Source organism: Syzygium oleosum, unplaced genomic scaffold (assembly GCF_021117445.2).
Source record: "Syzygium oleosum isolate NSW1041296 unplaced genomic scaffold, Sole_v2.1 Sole_v2.04, whole genome shotgun sequence".
Taxonomy (NCBI): domain Eukaryota; kingdom Viridiplantae; phylum Streptophyta; class Magnoliopsida; order Myrtales; family Myrtaceae; genus Syzygium; species Syzygium oleosum.
This window is the reverse complement of record NW_026607488.1, coordinates 3,618,874-3,637,176: the sequence shown is the minus strand read 5'-3', so window position 1 is coordinate 3,637,176 and position 18,303 is coordinate 3,618,874. Positions and strand designations below refer to the sequence as shown.

The window sequence follows — 18,303 nt, the reverse complement described above, 5'->3', positions numbered from 1 at the left end:
CAAGTAGGAATTATAAACAAAACGAAATAATACCCACTGACTCTAGCCTAGCATTAACGAACTAAAAATAAATACGTCAGAGCATTCAGTACCAAATGATTGCGTCGTCATATATGGATGTGTGTAGACTCTATAAAAAATTCTACCACACTAGGAATGTCCTTGGAGCGTTACAGAAAGGAGATTCTTATGAATACATCAAACAAAGTGTGACATCTTCTTCATCAATCTGTGGGGCTTTTCTTTAATTCCTTTTTAGGCCAAATATCCTCCTTTCTTTAGCAACACAATATCCGCCCTTTTAAAGTTGCCTTTTTTCGTTGCACCGTAATTTCTTAGGTGTCTATTTCCTTCGTTTTCTGGAGTTGAATATTTGCGGTTCCTAAAGCAATCTTTCCTCCCTCTTTTGAGGTTCCCATTTTGTGTTGTACTCTAATTACTTAGGTTGCATTTTTTTTTTTTTTTATCTTTAGTCACTTATCTCTACTTGCCATTTTGGTGTTGGATAGTTTTGCTTCTTTAATATTGCCAGCAAACTCATTTAATCATTCTTTCAATATTAATCATCAAAATTGCTTTCATAGACAAGAAATTAGATAATAGATCACCAATTATAGATTTCAAAAGCGTCATATGATGTTTTTTGTCTACTAATTTTTTTAATTATTTTGCAATTGGCGTAATTAATGCACAAACTTAAAATTTTTTATATAATAATAGCCCTTATCAATTATTTGTTTCGACAACCACTGGGGATGGCCATTGCCCTTCTCACTTGGGAAGGGGGAGGTCTTGGTGGGGCTAGGGTGGGGACGTGTGAGTGAGGGAGCAGGGTTTCACAACCTGCACATAATACACACAATGGCTTGTAAAATAGATATATGATAGGATAGGACCGGACCGGACCAAATTTTTTTTATTTGATTCAATTATTGCATTAATGAGTAGTGGAGAAATTAATGTCAAATGATTAGATCATAGTTGTACAAAAGAACAAATAAAAGAAATCATTAGATTATGTCACGCTTTGCCACATGGGAAAATGAACGATGAACAAGGGGTAGTTGATTCATGGTATATATGTTTGATATTTTAATGATCCATCTCCTACAAATTTGTTGTTGGCATCTTAAGTAAAGATACTTTAGACTGTTTGTTTTGCATTTTCCTTTGATAATTCTGTTAGAATGCTTGCGCAATGTAACCTACCCTACGAATAGGAATCATAAACAAAAGGAAATAATACGCGCAAAATCTAGCATTTATGTGCCAGACACAATCTTTTGACGTCAATGTACAACTTATTGAGTTACAAAAATAACTTTTGTACAATTAATTGCAAAAGATTATCTCATGCGCCTGACCATTTATGAAATTTTAATTCAGGTACCACCTTTCGCTATTAGCATGATAAACATTGCCAAATACAAAGTAATCTTTGGAGCAATACTTGTCAAGATGTGGATAAAACCTTATTTGAACTGCATAGACGTGGTAGTTTAGGTGTATCAATAATAATTAGTCAAGCTAAATATTAGCACTATAATATCCATACAATAATTTGTTAAGTAGTCAAAAAAATAATTTTTTATATTAAAAAATTCTATTGACCTCATTTTTGAGTAATTATAGCAGCACAAATAAACGTTCCACAAGCGCATAATTTATCCTTGATTTAATGGTTAGTGAGAAAGTGAGCAATAACAATCCTCAAATCAAAAGTGGAGAAAATTGCCACTGAAATGTTTATTTACACTGGTGTTCTTATATTGTTTTTCTTTTTTTACCTTATAAAAGGAATCTGTGATGAGATATTACTCCTACGTAGACAATTATCTAACTTATTTGATGTTCAATTTAAATTTACATGACATATTTATAAAAAGTTCAAACTTAGGTAATAGAAGAAAAATCGAATAAGTATTACTAATATTCTACTAAAAATCTAAGTATTTAACCCTAGATGTCTCTATCTAATGAATGACGTCCACAACGTACGGGATTTCGGGTGAATATGTAGAAGTTTACTATAAATCCAATACATATATTGTTTCCTCTCACATTGAACTTGTTACATCACAGATAAAACATCCCTTCACAATAATATTCGTCCTTGGAGTAAAGAAGAACAGTGAGGGGTATGGGTTTGTTGGTGGAATAGAGAGGGAAAACAAAAATGTGACCCCAGGTTCAGTGACATATGAAGGATTGATTGCTGACGTCGAAGGTTTCAACTTTCGTTTGGAGAGAATGTGGTATAAGGCTCCTGGTCAAGACGGCGTGTTGCTTATAGAGATCAAGAGTGATGAGCAAGTGAACGGAATGGTGCCACTAGCATCTAAAAGAGGATTCGTTCATTTGTACGTCGAGGGAGCGTTTGATAGTGAGCCGAGCAATGCTGAATGTTCCGAGGCCACGGCAAATAGGAGGCAAACGAGGGACGAAAGAACTGGGCATGATGGCATTGTCAATGGAGGGAAAATGGCGAGTATGGAAAATAGGAACAAGGACAAGGATATGATTGGGGAACCTGCCAACAAAAATGACATTCTCCGGTCAAGATGCCAAAGGGGCAATGGAGTCGAACATTATGAGAGATCCTGCAAAGCTACAACTCAAGTTGAAGATCAAAGAGGCCTTTATTCTGTAAGTACCTCTATTATGACTGATGCGGAAACAATTACGAAATTAAAACTGAGAAGAATAAAGAACACTAAAATTTACGTGGAAAACCATTGAGGGAAAAATCACAGGAAAAGGAGAAGCAAAATCCACTATAAAATATTGATGATTACAAAAGGTGACTAAAAAACTAAAAGACTCTTTCTATCTTAACTTCTTGACCTAATAACTTGAGAAAAATAATATTTATATTGCCCCCAAGCCCTAATGTTGGCCTAAGCCCATAAAAAATTTAAGACATACTCAACACGAGATGGGATTCTTGGATTATGCAATGTGTCTCCACCGCCTCTCTTAGCGTCAAGTTTAATGGAGAACCCCTCTCTTTCTTTAAGCCCTCGAGAGGTCTTCGCCAGGGGGACCCATTGTCCCCATGCTTATTCATCATTGTGGCAAATGTACTATCCTTTCTCATGAAAAAAGCAGTAGATGACGAGAGCTTCAAAGGAATCAAACTAAACAGGAACTACCCTAGCCTATCCCATTTATTGTTCGCAGATGACTCAATCTTCTTCTTGGATGGAAAGGTCAGGGACTGTCAAAACCTAGCATCTATCCTTCATCAATATTGCTTTGCATCGGGTCAGGAAATCAACCTCAACAAATCGGGTATCTTCTTTAGTGCGGGGTGTCCACTTCAACTGAGAAGGAACATGGCTCAAGAGATGCGTGTTCCGGAGATCGACAAAACTAGAAAGTATTTGGGCATCCCCTCAGATTGGGGCCAAACAAAAAAACAAATGTTCGCATGGATACTGGCAAGAGTAAACATGAAGTTGGAAGGCTGGAAAGAGAATTTTATCTCTAAAGCTGGCAAAGAAATATTAATCAAAGTGGTGGTACAAGCTTTGCCATAATATGCGATGTCTATATTTAAAATTTAAGTATCTATTTGCAAAGCCATAGAAAGGAAGATAGCTTCGTTCCGGTGGAAAACACATGCCTCCAAAGCTGGCCTTCATTGGAAAAAAATAGGAAATGCTGAAGAAAAGGAAAGACAAAGGTGGTTTGGACTTTAGAGATCTTCTTACTTTCAATAGGGCAATGTTGGGAAAACAAGCCTGGAGAGTCGCGGAAGCTCCAAACGCTTTATGGTATAAAGTACTCAAAGGAAGGTATTTCCCAAACTGTGACTTCTGGCATGCTGCTAAGGGTTCTCGCCCTTCATAGGGTTGGCAAAGTCTACTAATGGGTAGAGAAGTGATTTCAAAGGAGGTGAGATGGAAAGTGGGTAATGGCTAGCAAATCAGAATCAGAGAGGATAGATGGTTGGAAAGGGGTGTACTAGGAGGGCCATATAACCGACAAGATCCCAATATGGTTGCTGAATTGATTGACTAAACATAAAAATAATGGAAGGGACAACTATTGGGGAATCTTTTTGATGAGCAAGTCATTAATGAAATTCTAGCAACTATACTGCCAATCATCTCGACAGAGGATAAGCTAGTTTGGTCAGCAAATAAGTCTGGGTGCTACTCGGTTAAAAGTGGTTATAATCAACTTCGAAAGATTGAAACCATACAAGACAACGGGCAGGCTTCAACCTCTTACCAAACACCTAATTCTTCGTGGAGCAAGATCTGGAAGCTAAAAACACTCCCCAAAGTCAGATTATTCATGTGGAGTATCGGCCAAAATGATCTACTAACCAGGATTAATTTGTATAAAAGGAAGCTTTTACCTGAGCCTTATTGCCCCATGTGCTGCAAGGAACCCGAAATGGTGGAACATCTATTTCTCCTATGTGATAGGACAAAGCAGGTTTGGTCTAGTCCAGAATTAAATTTTTAGTTCTCTCACCAACAAGTGACCAGAATTGAGAAGTGGTTGCTGAACTATGAAGATCTGACCCAAAAGAACCTACCATTTGAGATCATCGTAGCCACTCTCTGGAACATTTGGTTAGCGCGTAATTCCTTCGTCTTCCAAAACCATATTCCTAGTCCCAAAAGTATAGTAGACTCAGCTTTTGTCATGCACTACAACTATGCGAAGTGGAACGAGAGTAACAAGGCAAGAGAGCATGCATTGGAGGATTTACCTTCGAGGTGGAGACCACCACAGCTAGGGACACTGAAGATTAACATCAATGGATTACAGCTCCCAAGGTCTACAGAAGGGGCTTTTGCTCTTGTGTACCGCGATTATGAAGGGAGATTGTTTGAAGGAGCTGCGCAAACAATCTGAGTGTCCTCCGCCTTTCACTCTAAAACCCATGTTTGTCTCCACACTCTTCGACACTTTGCTGGCTGATCTGGACAGAAATTTGTGCTGGAAATTGATAGCTCCACCTTGATAAGATTCCTACATGATTCCTCTCTCTGCTCGTGGGACATTGAGCCCCTTATCACAAAATGCTTAGGCTTCATGGCCCTTTTTGAGAGTCTTGAGTTAGCCTACTGCTCTCGAGATTCAAATAGATTAGCAAATTTGGTTGTAAAGGCCTCAAGATTTAAGGCCCTTCCACGTTATTGGGTTTCTTACCCACCACCACCTCTATGAGAGATCCTGTATTTTGATGCCCCTTACTCTAGAGGGTTAGTTGTTAAATGAAATAATAAGTTTATGTTATATCCAAAAAAAATTAACTGCACAACTTCCAATAGTAAAGATGTACCCAGTCAAAGACCTCATCTTATCAAGGTCACCGGCATAATCGGAATCAACATATCCTGTAAGAGTATCGCCAATTTTCCCAAACTCTAAACCAAAATGAGAAGTTCCCTTAAAATATCTCAAAATCCACTTCATAGCTTGCCAATGAGCTTTTCCTAGACATGATAAATATCTACTTACCACGCTAACAGCCTGTGAAATATCAAATCGAGTACAAACCATGGCATCATAAGGCTGCAAACTGCGCTAAAGTATGGAACACGTGACATATATTTTATATCATCATTTGTTTATGGACATAAACTAGCTGATAATTTAAAATTAGTAGCAAGAAGAGTACTTACTGATTTGGCATCTTTCATGCCAAAACGATCTAAAACCTTCTCAATGTAGCTTTTCTGGGAAAGATACAATTTTTTTCTTTTTTTGATCTCGCCAAATTTCCATGCCAAGGATTTTCTTCTTTGCACCTAAATCCTTCATATCAAATTCAGCATTTAACTGTGCCTTCAAATTTTGTATATCAGATTTATCTTTTGCTGCAATCAACATGTCATTGACATATAATAACAAATAATGAAAGAGCCACTTGGAAGTTTGCATATATATACGCAACTATCAAATTTGCTTCTACAATAGCCAAGTTGCACCATAAACGAATCAAATATTTTATACCACTGTCTTGGTGATTGCTTCAAGCAATAAATAGACTTTTTCAATAGACAAACATGGACTTCGATTGAAAATCTCTAGTTGACCCATATATAGGTTTTATCTTCAAGTTCACCATGCAAGAAAGCTGTTTTCACATCGAATTATTCCAACTCTAAATCATGCATAGCAACTAATGCAAGAAAAACTTGAATGGAGCTGTGTTTAACGACAGGTGAAAACACATCATTAAAATCAACTCCCTCAATCTGACTATATAGCCTTTAGCAACTAGACAAGTTTTGAACCTGATGTCTTCAACTCCATGAATACCTTCCTTTCTTTTGAAAACCCACTTGCAGCACACAATTTTCTTTCCTTTTGGTGGTTTGACAAGCTCCCACGTTTGATTCATTTCAAGAGATTGCATCTCTTCATTCATAGCAACCAACCACTTTACTGAATCTTTTGAAGATATAGCTTCCTTGTAGGTTTTAGGCTTATTATATTCAACTGACTTTGCAACTGAAAGAGCATAAGCAACAAAATCTGAAAAATCCATATTTCTCTGGTGGCTTTGTTATCCTTCTTAGTCTATCTCTAGCAATAGAATATTGTTCTTTCTCAAGTTTTTCAATCTCAATATTATCAGTAGATGACTAAACTGATTGCGAAGAAATTACTTTAAACTCCACATTCTCCGCAACACTTTCTAGATTTTCATGACAAAGAACAGATGACTCCTTGCTAGGATGAAGCATAATAGATTCATCAAAAGTAACATCTCTGCTAATGATAATCTTAGATGAATTAGCACACCAAAGTCTATAACCTTTTATACCAAAAGCATAACCATGAAAGATGCATTTTTTTTGCTCTAGGCTCTACTATTTCTTCACTAACATGTGCATATGCTGAACATCCAAATACTCGAAGAGAAGAATAATTAGCAGGTTTTCCTGACCATACCTTCTCAGGTGTCTTGCATTCAATAGATGTGCAAGGAGAACAATTTATCAACCAAGCAGCTATATTAACTGCTTCAGCCCAAAACTCTTTGCTTAAACCAACGTTAGACAACATACACCTAGTCCTTTCTAATAAGGTTCTGTTCATTGCAGAACATTGCTTTGGTGTATTCATTAGAGTATGATGTCTCACAATGCCTTCGTTTTTGCAGAATTCATTAAACTCACCTCTACAAAATTCTAGCCCATTATATGTCCTTAATCTCTTGATCTTCTTATTAGTCTACTTCTTAATCAATGTTTTCCATTGCTTAAATGTAACAAAAACATCACTTTTTTGCTATAGAAAATATACCCAAACTTTCATTGGAAAATCATCAATGAAAGTAAGTAAATACGTCAAACCAAGACCTTTCGAAGGAACTTTTGTAGGCCCCCAAAGATCAGAGCAAATATAATCCAAATTGCCCTTTGTTGTGTGAATTCATGTCTTGAAACTAACCCTTTTTTGTTTTCCAAAGACACAATGCTCACAGAGATCCAATTTTTTGACCACACAAAAGACCTCTCTTACTCAGCTCCTCCATCCTTTTAATACTCATATGGCCTAATCTCATATGTCATAATTTAGTGTTGTCCGATTCTAACATAGAGGATGAAACTGCAGCTGAACCAGTAATTGTATTACCTTGCAGTTGATACAAAGTTCCAATTGTTAGACCTTTCATCAACAGAAGTGAACCTTTCATAATTTTCATAACTCCACATTCAGCTGTGAACTTATAACCATTAGCATCAAGTGTACTCAAAGAGGTAAGGATTTTCTTCAAATCAGGAACATGTCTGACATTTTCTAAGGTTCTGATCATGCCGTCGTGCATCTTAATACTGATAGTCCCAATCCTCACTGCTTTGCATTTAGCGTTATTTCCCATTAAAATAACTCCACCATCATATTCCTTGTACGTGGAGAACCAATCACGATTAGGACACATGTGATACGAGCAGCTTGAATTAAGAATCCAGCTATCACTGAATTTATCTTTATCATCTGCAACCAATAACCAATCTTCATTTTCTTCTTCGGCAACACCAACTTGAGCAAGATTTTTGTTTCTCTAATTCTGTCTATTCTGGTAGTTCTGATTGTTCTGTCGATTTGCATTCCTTTGATTTTGCTTATTCAAATTATTTTCTCTTTGATGCTTTACCTTTAGTTTCAGACAATTTATCTTGATATGCCCCTTAGACTTACAATAGTTGCAAATCAGATCCCTATGCTTCAATTTTGATCTGCTCCTACTACTATTGCTTCTCTCAATATATCTTCCTCTAGCAACTAAACCAACCCCATGATCATTACTGCCTTCAAAAATCAATTCTGTATCTAATTTTTGTTTATTTAGAAGACTAGTCTTGACATCTTCAAAATCAATAGTTTCTCTACTAACAATCATGATTTCTCTAAAATTCTGATAAGAGGGAGGTAGTGAAACTAGTAGTAAAAGAGTTTGATTGTCATTTTCAATATTAACATCAATACTTCTTAATTCAGAGATAATAGCATTGAAATTAGAAATATGAGACTTAAGAGAAGCACCTTCTACCATACGAAGAGTGAAGAGTCGTTGCTTGAGCCTCAACTGATTGGCGATGGACTTTGTCAAAAAAATACTCTCCAATTTCGTCCATAAACCTGAAGCTATTTTCTGATCTAGTACCTCCTGCATAACTTCATTCGTGAGATACAACAGAATAGCATATAGAGCTTTTTCATCCAATTCTTCCCAAGTTTCATCCAGCATGCTAATTGGTTTCTTTCCTTTCCCAAACAAAGTTTTCTTTAAACCCTGCTACGTAAGAACAACCAACATACAAACCTGCCATAGGTTGAAACTGCCTCTCTCATCAAACTTTTCAATATCAAATTTCATTGTTGAACTTGAAGCCATAACCAGACGATCGAAAAAACCCTAAGGCTCTGATACCAGATTGTTATAACTGATGCATAAACACTAATGAAATTAAAATTAAGAGGAATAAAGAACACCAAAATTTACGTAGAAAACCCTTGAAGGAAAAACTACAGGGAGAGGAGAAGCAAAATCCATTAAAGAATATTGAGGAATACAAAAGGTGGCTCAAAAACTAAAAGACTCTTTCTGTCTCAATTTCTTGACCTAATAACTTGAGAAAAATAATATTTATATTGCCCACAAGCCCTAACATTGACCCAAGCCCATAAAGAATTTAAGACATACTCAACAACCTTCCACCTTCTCCAGTGTATTCCAATTTCATTTTAGAAAATTTCCACCAAAAAAATATAATTTTTCACTCAATTGCCCTACAAATAGAGACAAAGATTTTAAAATATTGACGTGGCATAGGATTTCAACGCTTGTACTAGTACTTTAATAAGTACTTCTTTTCCGGCTCTTGACAGTCGCTTTTCCTTCCACCTTCAAGTTTAATGCTAACTATAGCTAGGATCTAGGTGTACATTTTAAGTTTTATTTTTGAAACCCCCCAAACGGAAGGAATGCCTCAAATTCTTTCCAATTTGTGCAATCTGTGGACCTCTCCAAGCATTGGCTATGTTTTCACATACGTTGACATTTAAATGTCTTCCCAAAGGTCATGAAATATTTTTGAAGAATATGGAACTTGTTTTACTTCCATTATTTTTTTACTTATTAAATGTTACATTCTTGCATTCTAGATTATTTAGAGTTAGGCATCTAGCAATGTACAAGAGCATTATTTGTCTTTGTCGTAAGATTTGACAAGATCAATGATGGTAATACCAAGACACCAAGTATAGTTGCCTCATGATGTTCATATAGATGATGACCCCATATCTATACTGTGGTCTCTTCCAATATTTGGTCAACGCCAACTCTAACAAAAGCTAATGAAAATCAATCCTAAATTTTTTATTTACCTTTTGTATGTATTAACATTATATTTTATATCTTTACAGGGATTTGTAGATTCAACCTTTTTATTTTTAGAGTATTTCTTTATCACTAAATCAGAGTAAAATGTTTACTCTGTTAATGCATTTATTTCTTGCTTCCAAAGGATTGTCTATTGAAAATGGAATATAGAGAAATAAAAGAATGATTCAAAAATCAACTAATTGGTGCTATATTATGATGATCCATCTCCTGTACTTTGTACGTAAATTGAACAAGAGTGGAATATGAATACGTATTCTTGTGCTAGTAAAGGAAGGAATGAAATTTAAAAGAAAGTCTTGTACGTTAGAAGATGCTTTGCTTCCTTTTTTGGCCAAATATCCTCCTTTCTTCAGCCATACAATATCTTGCCTTTTTACTCACTCCGTCTCATTCTCCCACTTTACGGACAAAGACTGAAGGTGGGGAAAGGGCCACAGCTTGGAGGACCGGCATTGCATGTTGCAAAAAGGAAAAGGTAAGTGATTAATTGAGACGATTGTGAGCTGATTCTCCTATTTTTTTCTCTTAGGCTGCTGATTTTATTTCCTTACGTTAGCCACTCATCTCTACTTTCTTTTTTGGTGTTGGATGTTTGTGGTTCCCTAAGCAATCTTCTCTCCCTCTTTTGAGGTTCCCATTTTGTGTTGTACATTAATTAATTAGGTTGCATATTTTTTTTTCTTTCTTAGTCACTTATCTGTACTTGCCTTTTTGGTGTTGGATAGTTTTGATTCTTTAATATTGCGAGTAAACTCTTTTAATCTTTCTTTAAATATTAATCATCAAAATTGCTTTCATAGATAAGAAATTAGATAGTAGATCACAAATTTTATATATATATATATATATATATATATATATATATATATATTTGGTCTGTTCAAATTATATATTTCAAAAACATCATTTGATTTCTTCATCTACTAATTTTTTCTTATTTTGCAATAGGCATAATTAATGCAGAAACTTAATATTTTAAATAATAATAGTATTTGTGGGTAATTTGATTTGATTATTACATTAATGAGCCATGAAGGAATTAATGTTAAATGATTTGATCATAGCTCTATAAAAGAAACAATAAGAACTCATTAGATTATGCCACGTGTCACCACATGGGAAAATGAATGATGAACGAGGGGCAATTGATTCATGGTATACATGTTTGATATTATGATGATCCATCTCCTATGAATTTTTGTTAGCCTCTTGAGTAAAAATAATTAGGATGTTTATTTTGCCTCTTTCTTTAAAAATTTGTTATAATATCTATGCAATTTAATTCAAAGCTAATCTATCCGCTTGTAGATTAAGCAATAACTTAGTGTCACATTTATTTGCTTCTTTCCCGGTGCATGCATATATAGTGGACCTAACTAGGAGATAAGGACACCAGAAGTTCCATAACTTACGCACGGCACTCACTTGAATGCCATAATTTTTTTCCGATCATTTAAATGCCATAACTTCTGAAAAATTGTCCACTTAAGTGCCATACTTTCAATCAATCACTTAAGTGTCAAAAAATTTAAAAAAAATGTTCACCTAAGTGCCTGAAATCCGACGTGGCATAGCACTTGTGGTGAAGGTTTTAAAAAATTATGACACTCAAGTAATCAATTGAAAAATTATATTGCATTCAAGTGTTTTTTAAAAATCTCAAGTGAACGTCGTACATAAATTATGGCTCTCAAATGATCGAAAAAAAAATTTATAACACTTAAGTGAGTACGAAACTTATGGCACTTGTGGTGTCATTGTCCTGCTTGACTAGCTTTGTATTTTTGGCCACCTAAGGCTTGAGTAGTTGACACTGCATTTTTAGTACCATTGCAAATTGCTAATACGCAGGATTGATGTCTTTTTTACAGCACGTGATTATTTCAAAGTAAAATGAAGCACATATTGTTTGAACAAACAGTCATATATTATGTTAGGATGTAACTATTATACGAGCAAACATATTATTTCACTAAAAAATGCAACTTATGGACGAAAAGAGACACTAATTGATTCTGAGGCATATTTAGATTAAGAAAGAATACAACAACATACAGACTTTCATAGACTGATTTAAAATGTGACCCATGGTTATGGATCTTTCACACGAAAAGAAGAAAATAAAACTCCTTTTAAGTTCCAAAATTCAAAACAATTGAATTTATTACAGTATTATAATTGAAATAAATAGCTAACATTAAAAGATAGTAGTACATGAAGTACATAAAATACATAAAATTATCCAAAAAGAGTAGATTATTGTAATTAAAGTGAATATAAGATGAAGGATTAAGTTCACTGAAATAATGACATTAAAGTTAGAAACAGAAACGGTGCTTGTTATGGAAGTGGAATAGCAAGACTATTACTTTTTTTATTTTTACTTTTTTGCTTTACTTGGCATGGCATGGAGTAATTAGTGCAAATGATGATAAATTTTAAGGAAATAAAATTAGTTAATTAATCTGAAAAAGTATACCATCAAGGCTATGTGGAGCAAAGCATAAGGTGTTGAATCATGTCGATTCTCCTCTGATTCAAATCTGCTCTTCTTTCCCAAACTCAGGATGGGGCTGAGTTCGACATTTCAGGTTCCAATGAAGTGCGAGACTCTGCGTCTATGGGTGAAAGCGAAACTGATGGCACCTCCTCCATTGATGATTTCCATTCAGAGCCAGGCAATATTGAATGTTTTGAGGCCACGGGAAATAGGAGGCAAATGAGAGACGAAAGGATTGGGCGCTATGACAGTGTCGATGGGGGGAAAACGGTGAGTATGGAAAATAGGAAGAAGGACAAGGATGAGATTGGGGAACCTGCCAACCCAAGTGATGTTGTCGGGTCAAGTGGCCAAACATGCAAAGGAGTTGAACACTATGAGAGATCCTGCAAAGCTACAACTGAAGTTGAGGATCAAAGAGACTTCTCTTCTGTAAGTACTGAAAGTTTGCATTATTATCTTAATCGTGCAGTCCTTGAAACTTACGCTGAATTTCAACGGGGTCCAGGTGAAGAGGGATAAGACTGTGGAGACTGATCAAGTACTTGCAAAAACAGGCAGAGGAAGTGCGACAGGATGTGCTTCAAAACCAGGAAGGGACCCTACAGAAAGAGGCAGAGGAAAGGATATAGCTAAAAGTTCAAGAAACGGCAAAGGTTTGAGGTTGGGTAGAGATGTAACTTCTACTTTAGGGAAGGGCACGACATCAAACTCAGGGAGGGATATAGCTTCAGGTTCACGAAGCAGTGCCACTTCAAGTTCAAGAAGGGCCAGAGGTTCAACTTCTGGAAAGGGCACAACTTTGAGTTCAGGAAGGGGCATGACCTTGAGTTTAGGAACGGGTGGGGGTTCAAGTTCAAGAATGGACACAACTAAAATGGGCATAGCTTCAAGTTTAGGAAGGGGCACAACTTCGAGTTCACGAAGCAGCAGGACTTTGAGCACTGAAAGGGGCAGAGATTCAACTTCAGGAAAGGGCACAACTGTGAGTTCAGGAAGGGGCATGACCTTGAGTTTAGGAACGGGTAGGGGTTCAAGTTCAAGAATGGACACAACTAAAATGGGCATAGCTTCAAGTTTAGGAGGGGGCATAACTTCAAGTTCACAAAGCAGCGGGACTTTGAGCACCGAAAGGGGCAGAGATTCAACTTCAGGACAGGGCACAACTGTGAGTTCAGGAAGGGGCATGACTTTGAGTTTAGGAACGGGTAGGGGTTCAGGTTCAAGAATGGACACAACTAAAATGGGCACAGCTTCAAGTCCAGGAAGGGGCATAACTTCAAGTTCACGAATCAGAGTGACTTTGAGTATGGGAAGGGGCAGAGGTTCAACTTCAGGAAAGGGCACGACTGTGAGTTCAGGAAGCGGCGAGACTCTGAGTTTAGGAACAGGTAGGGGTTCAAGCTCAATAATGGACACAAATAAGATGCGCACAGCTTCAAGTCCAGGAAGGGGCATAATTTCAAGTTCACGAAGTAGCGTGACTTCGAGTACAAGAAGGGGCAGAGGTTCAACTTCAGGAAAGGGCACAACTATTAGTTCAGAAAGGGGCACAACTTTGAGTTTAGGAAGGGGCACGACTAAATTGGGCACAAGTTTAAGATTAGGCACGTACAAAAGTTCAAGTTCGGCCAAGGCTGAGCCTCAAACATCAAGGTCACGGGAAGAACAATAAGGCAAGCATGAACAAGCACAGAAGCAAGCGGAAGATCTAAGGTAATATAACATATTTAGTAGGTATGCACTTTCTTCATTCTTTTTGTGTGCTTACCCACAGATAATGCATGGTTACAAACTCTACTTTTTCGGGGAGACTCGAGACCGACATGTCACGGTAGAACTCCACTTTTCTTAAGGAGACCCAAAACCAACAAGTTGTTACAGGATGCTGATCATCTGTCTCCTTCCATAAGTCAATCCGCTGTCTCCATTCTGTTATAGGTGTTTCCGGTTCTTCTTTTCTGACTTCTTCCTCAGTTTTATTTCCATTCTGTTAAGTAGAAGCTTTACTCCACTCTTCTTTCTATGTCATTTATACTTCCTTGTTTTACTCTATGCAGAATTTCAGATTTACTTTCTTTTTGTTATTTCTACATATCATTCTTCTTGGCAAACCTCTCTTTCTCTTGGAGTGTATATTTCTGCAGACTATTTTCTTTGGTTTTCATTTTCTTCCGAAAGGAAATCTTCTTCTAATAAGGTTATTTGGAAATGTGAAAACATGAGCGAGGTTGGCCTTGGGGTTACCCTCTATTTGCTAGGATGAATCCTATAAGTAGGGCGTATTACTTGTCCATCTATTTCTCCGATTCAATCGCAAACAATTCCCTCAAGCTCTTTGTCCGGATAAGTGAGTGTGATGATCTAGAAAGTACTTTATATGAAATTCTTGTCGGAATTCTTTCTTTATTTAATTCTCCAATGTTAAATTCATCGATCTACTTTTGTTAAATTTAATTTCTATCTCTCTATTTTTATATTTACTAGAAAAGATACCACAAAAAACTTTAAAACATGTCTGATGTAGTATCAATGCTCTCAAACGTTTCTTGTGCACCACAAACTCCAAACTTACACCTGCATTAAACATCTATCTTCTATCACGGTTCTTGTCAAAGACCGCCCAAGAAAATCCTACGGCTTAACAACGGAATGCAAACAGAGCTAATGTGACGCCTTCATGGCTTAAATGAAAAACAAGGACAGTCGTTATGGTGGCTGACGTGGACTACAATGGCACCAGTTTGCTCTCTCTCAGTTGCTGAAGTCGATGTGGGGCAAAATTATACGGTTCTTGGTTCGTGTTTGCTCACTCTCTTGGTTCCTTGCCAAATCCGTGGCTGTTTAACCAAGACTTATCCAAGTCGAGCTTCGATATAACTTGGGCGAGTGATTACGAGTTCACATTGTTTCAAATCCGTGGTTGTTTTTACTGTCTGGTATCTTACTGATTCTGAATTTCGCCCCCTTTTCTGGTGTTTTTCTTGCTCTTTGGTTATGTCATTACCAGAGTTTGCGCATTTTTGCCTCTTCAAGAATCCTGTGGAGAGTTTTTGCTTCATGGCCAGTATTTTAACCCTTCAAAATTGCGTTTTCTTTACTCCTACAACTTGTGGTTCTTTATCTTACATGCTCATCGGAAGAGATGGATTATATTTTGCATTTTAAAATTTGGTCAGCTCTTTAATTTTCTTTTATCTTTGGTGCATCTAAATCTTGCCAGTATTCTGTAATTTGATCAGCATTATATACCAATAGTATTTGATAATTCAGTGCAAATGTAGTAGTTGAAGTTACCGCTATCAACCTTGGGACTGAGACACTGCTGGTATGAACCTGGTTCTCTCATCGCTGTTTAGAGCTCTGGCAGGCCACTGTACTTGGATTTAATGGGCTGATTCGATTTGTTTGTCGGAATCATTTTGCAAAGGGCATTGTTCTTGTTGCGCTGCATATGCTTTTGAATGCCAGGGCAAGAAGGTTACAATAGATTAATAAGACCCCTGAGCTATAGAGGAGCAGTAGGTCTTTGTCTTGGCTTTCTCTTTAGTTATTCGAGCTAGCTACGAGTATAATTAAAAAGGTTTCACTTCCAAATTATTGTTTCCACAATTTAGTTTCTGAAGATTTTATGTTGGCCAGTGGAAGGAGGTTCTATCGTTGGAGGTGATGGTTTGTCAATAATCTGCAATAGATTTGGGATTGATAAGTTAGTCCATTGTCATGTGTTGTTCATTTGGTGGTTGAGTATAGGACCAGTTCACTGTTATGTGTCGTTCATTGAGAGAGCCATGTATTGTTGAATTTGAATATGTTGTGTTGTGTTTGAAGGCCTCTGTTTCACATAATTTCTAGTGTTTCCAATAAGTCAATCTTTTTTCCTATGCTGAGCATTATTGAAGTTGAAGTTTTTGTCGAGTGAAGTGTGTGCACTACTGGAATGTGAATTGCTTGCTTGTCTTGGACAGATTGATGATTGCGGGTTTTTCAAAAGGATTGATCCTAAGTCCTCGTTACATGACAGAGAAGTGATTTTTGGATTGATCAATGAAAAGAAATCATTGGAAAGTATGGAAGCCAGTTGAAAGTATCCGAGGAGAAAGTCCACATTCTCAAAATGCAGCTAGAAAGGAGTAAGTGACAGAACAACTAGATACAAGTGGAAGTGTCTCGACTAGAAGCAAAGGAAAAGATCTATTTGAAAGGCATAGTTGTATTAGAAGGATTGATGTGCACAAATGCTGATGTTGAAGTTGGACAGAAAAACACAACTTACGTTGCCTTGGATTGGCAACAATGTTGGATTGGTCGTGATGGTTGTCTATCTCTTTTGCTTCTGGGTAGCGTAATTAGGGGTAGATGCTAGGCAAGACCAATGTTATCATGCAAAAAAAAGTGAAACTGTATCCAACTGTGTTTAATTGTTTGCAATGAAAGATGTGTCGTTCTGTGTACTGCATACTTATTTCAGATTTTTTTAGTAATACTATCATGTTATTATATCACACGGTAAAGGATTTAAGTTCTTAAGCTTTTAAAAACTATGGTGGATTTGCTTGGAGATGAAAAAAAAAGGAAACAGAACAACCATGTATCTACAAAACAGAACAATAATCACCAATTATATTCTTCAAATAAGGTCTAAAAACCTTTTTTCTTTCAGAACTTGGATGATTATATTAGAAAAAACCAACTGGACAAGTTGGTATATGGTTCAGAAAACAGTAAAGAAGAGGAAATTACAACCTACTTAAACGATTACAACTAAAAAAATCCAACTGGACATTAGCTACAAAGTTGGTATATGGTTCAGATAACAGAGAAAAAAGAGGAAATTACAACCAACTCTAATGATCACAGCACGGCCATCACAGCCATATGTCATTGTTTCATCAGTCTTTGCAGTGGTTGCCATACCGAACCAAGAAAAAGACTTAAGCATCAGCATAATCCATCTTGGACTCATCAGTAAGAGCATTTCACAAGAACTAGTACTCCCAATTACTTGCAAACAATATCGTCTCGGAACTGTGTAACTTTACACTGTAAAATCTTTGGAAAAGGCTTCACCAGATAACTCTGATTTAGAAAACAAGAAACAAACCATGCTGATAAAGGAAGCATCTGCAGGAATTCTCAGAGTCCAAAAGGATCTGTTTTTTAAAGTTGTGAGTTTTCATCCTGGCCACCCAGTGATTTGCACTGCTTTGGATGACAGTACTGATAAGTTGAAGTCTAGCAACATGGAATAATTTGCTGGCAGTCCAAGCGTTGAACTTATTAGAAAGTTTATCAAGCAAAGGCTTACAATCCACAACTGAAAGCTCCCCCAAAACAAGGGGAACAGCTGAGTTTTTAAGAGGAGGATCGCCTGCCTTCAAATGAGATAAATCCAGTAACTCTTGCTGCAAATCATCAGGGATACCAGCTGCAAATAGAACAGTTTTAGATGGATTGAGTTTAGGTCCAGATAGAGCTCGAAATCTGTCAATAACAGAAAGCACAGCCTCCAAAGATTGCTTGTCGCCATTTAAAAAGAAGAGCAAATCATCAACAAAGGCCAAATGAGTAAGGTGAGTTCTTTTCGCGCAAAGGATAGAATTCAAGTTCACCAGAAACAGCAGCAACATCCAACAATCTAGAAAAAGGACCTCGATCGTCAGAAGCCTACCAGAGGGAATGCGAGAGATCCAACACGAATCTGTGACTATGTAATCAAGCTTTTCTGAGGAAAAGCAAGAGCCCCAAGGTCGGTAATGAGTTTGAACAAATTGAGCTCCAGCAACTGAATCGAGCTTTTCTGAGAGAGAAGGAGAGCAGGAAAGAACTCACTGACATATCCCATATGTTGATTTCTTGTGTGTCATCATAGATGCATCATCAAGACGTTGCAAAAAATTGTGGGGCTTGGTGATGTATG

General features: G+C 36.8%; 1 protein-coding gene across 1 annotated transcript in view; it reads left to right on the top strand.

Annotated features, from left to right (window-relative positions):
* LOC115674504 (uncharacterized) overlaps nt 1-16,801 on the top strand; it is a 32,176-nt gene extending 15,375 nt beyond the window's left edge. Inside the window, exons 8-12 of the mRNA XM_056310953.1 lie at nt 2,083-2,646; nt 10,296-10,358; nt 12,450-12,815; nt 12,892-14,099; nt 16,352-16,801. Coding sequence (XP_056166928.1) covers nt 2,083-2,646; nt 10,296-10,358; nt 12,450-12,815; nt 12,892-14,058 — 2,160 coding nt within the window. The 3' untranslated portion in view covers nt 14,059-14,099; nt 16,352-16,801. The remainder of the gene's footprint in view (nt 1-2,082; nt 2,647-10,295; nt 10,359-12,449; nt 12,816-12,891; nt 14,100-16,351) is intronic.
* The last annotated feature ends 1,502 nt before the right edge of the window (nt 16,802-18,303 follow it).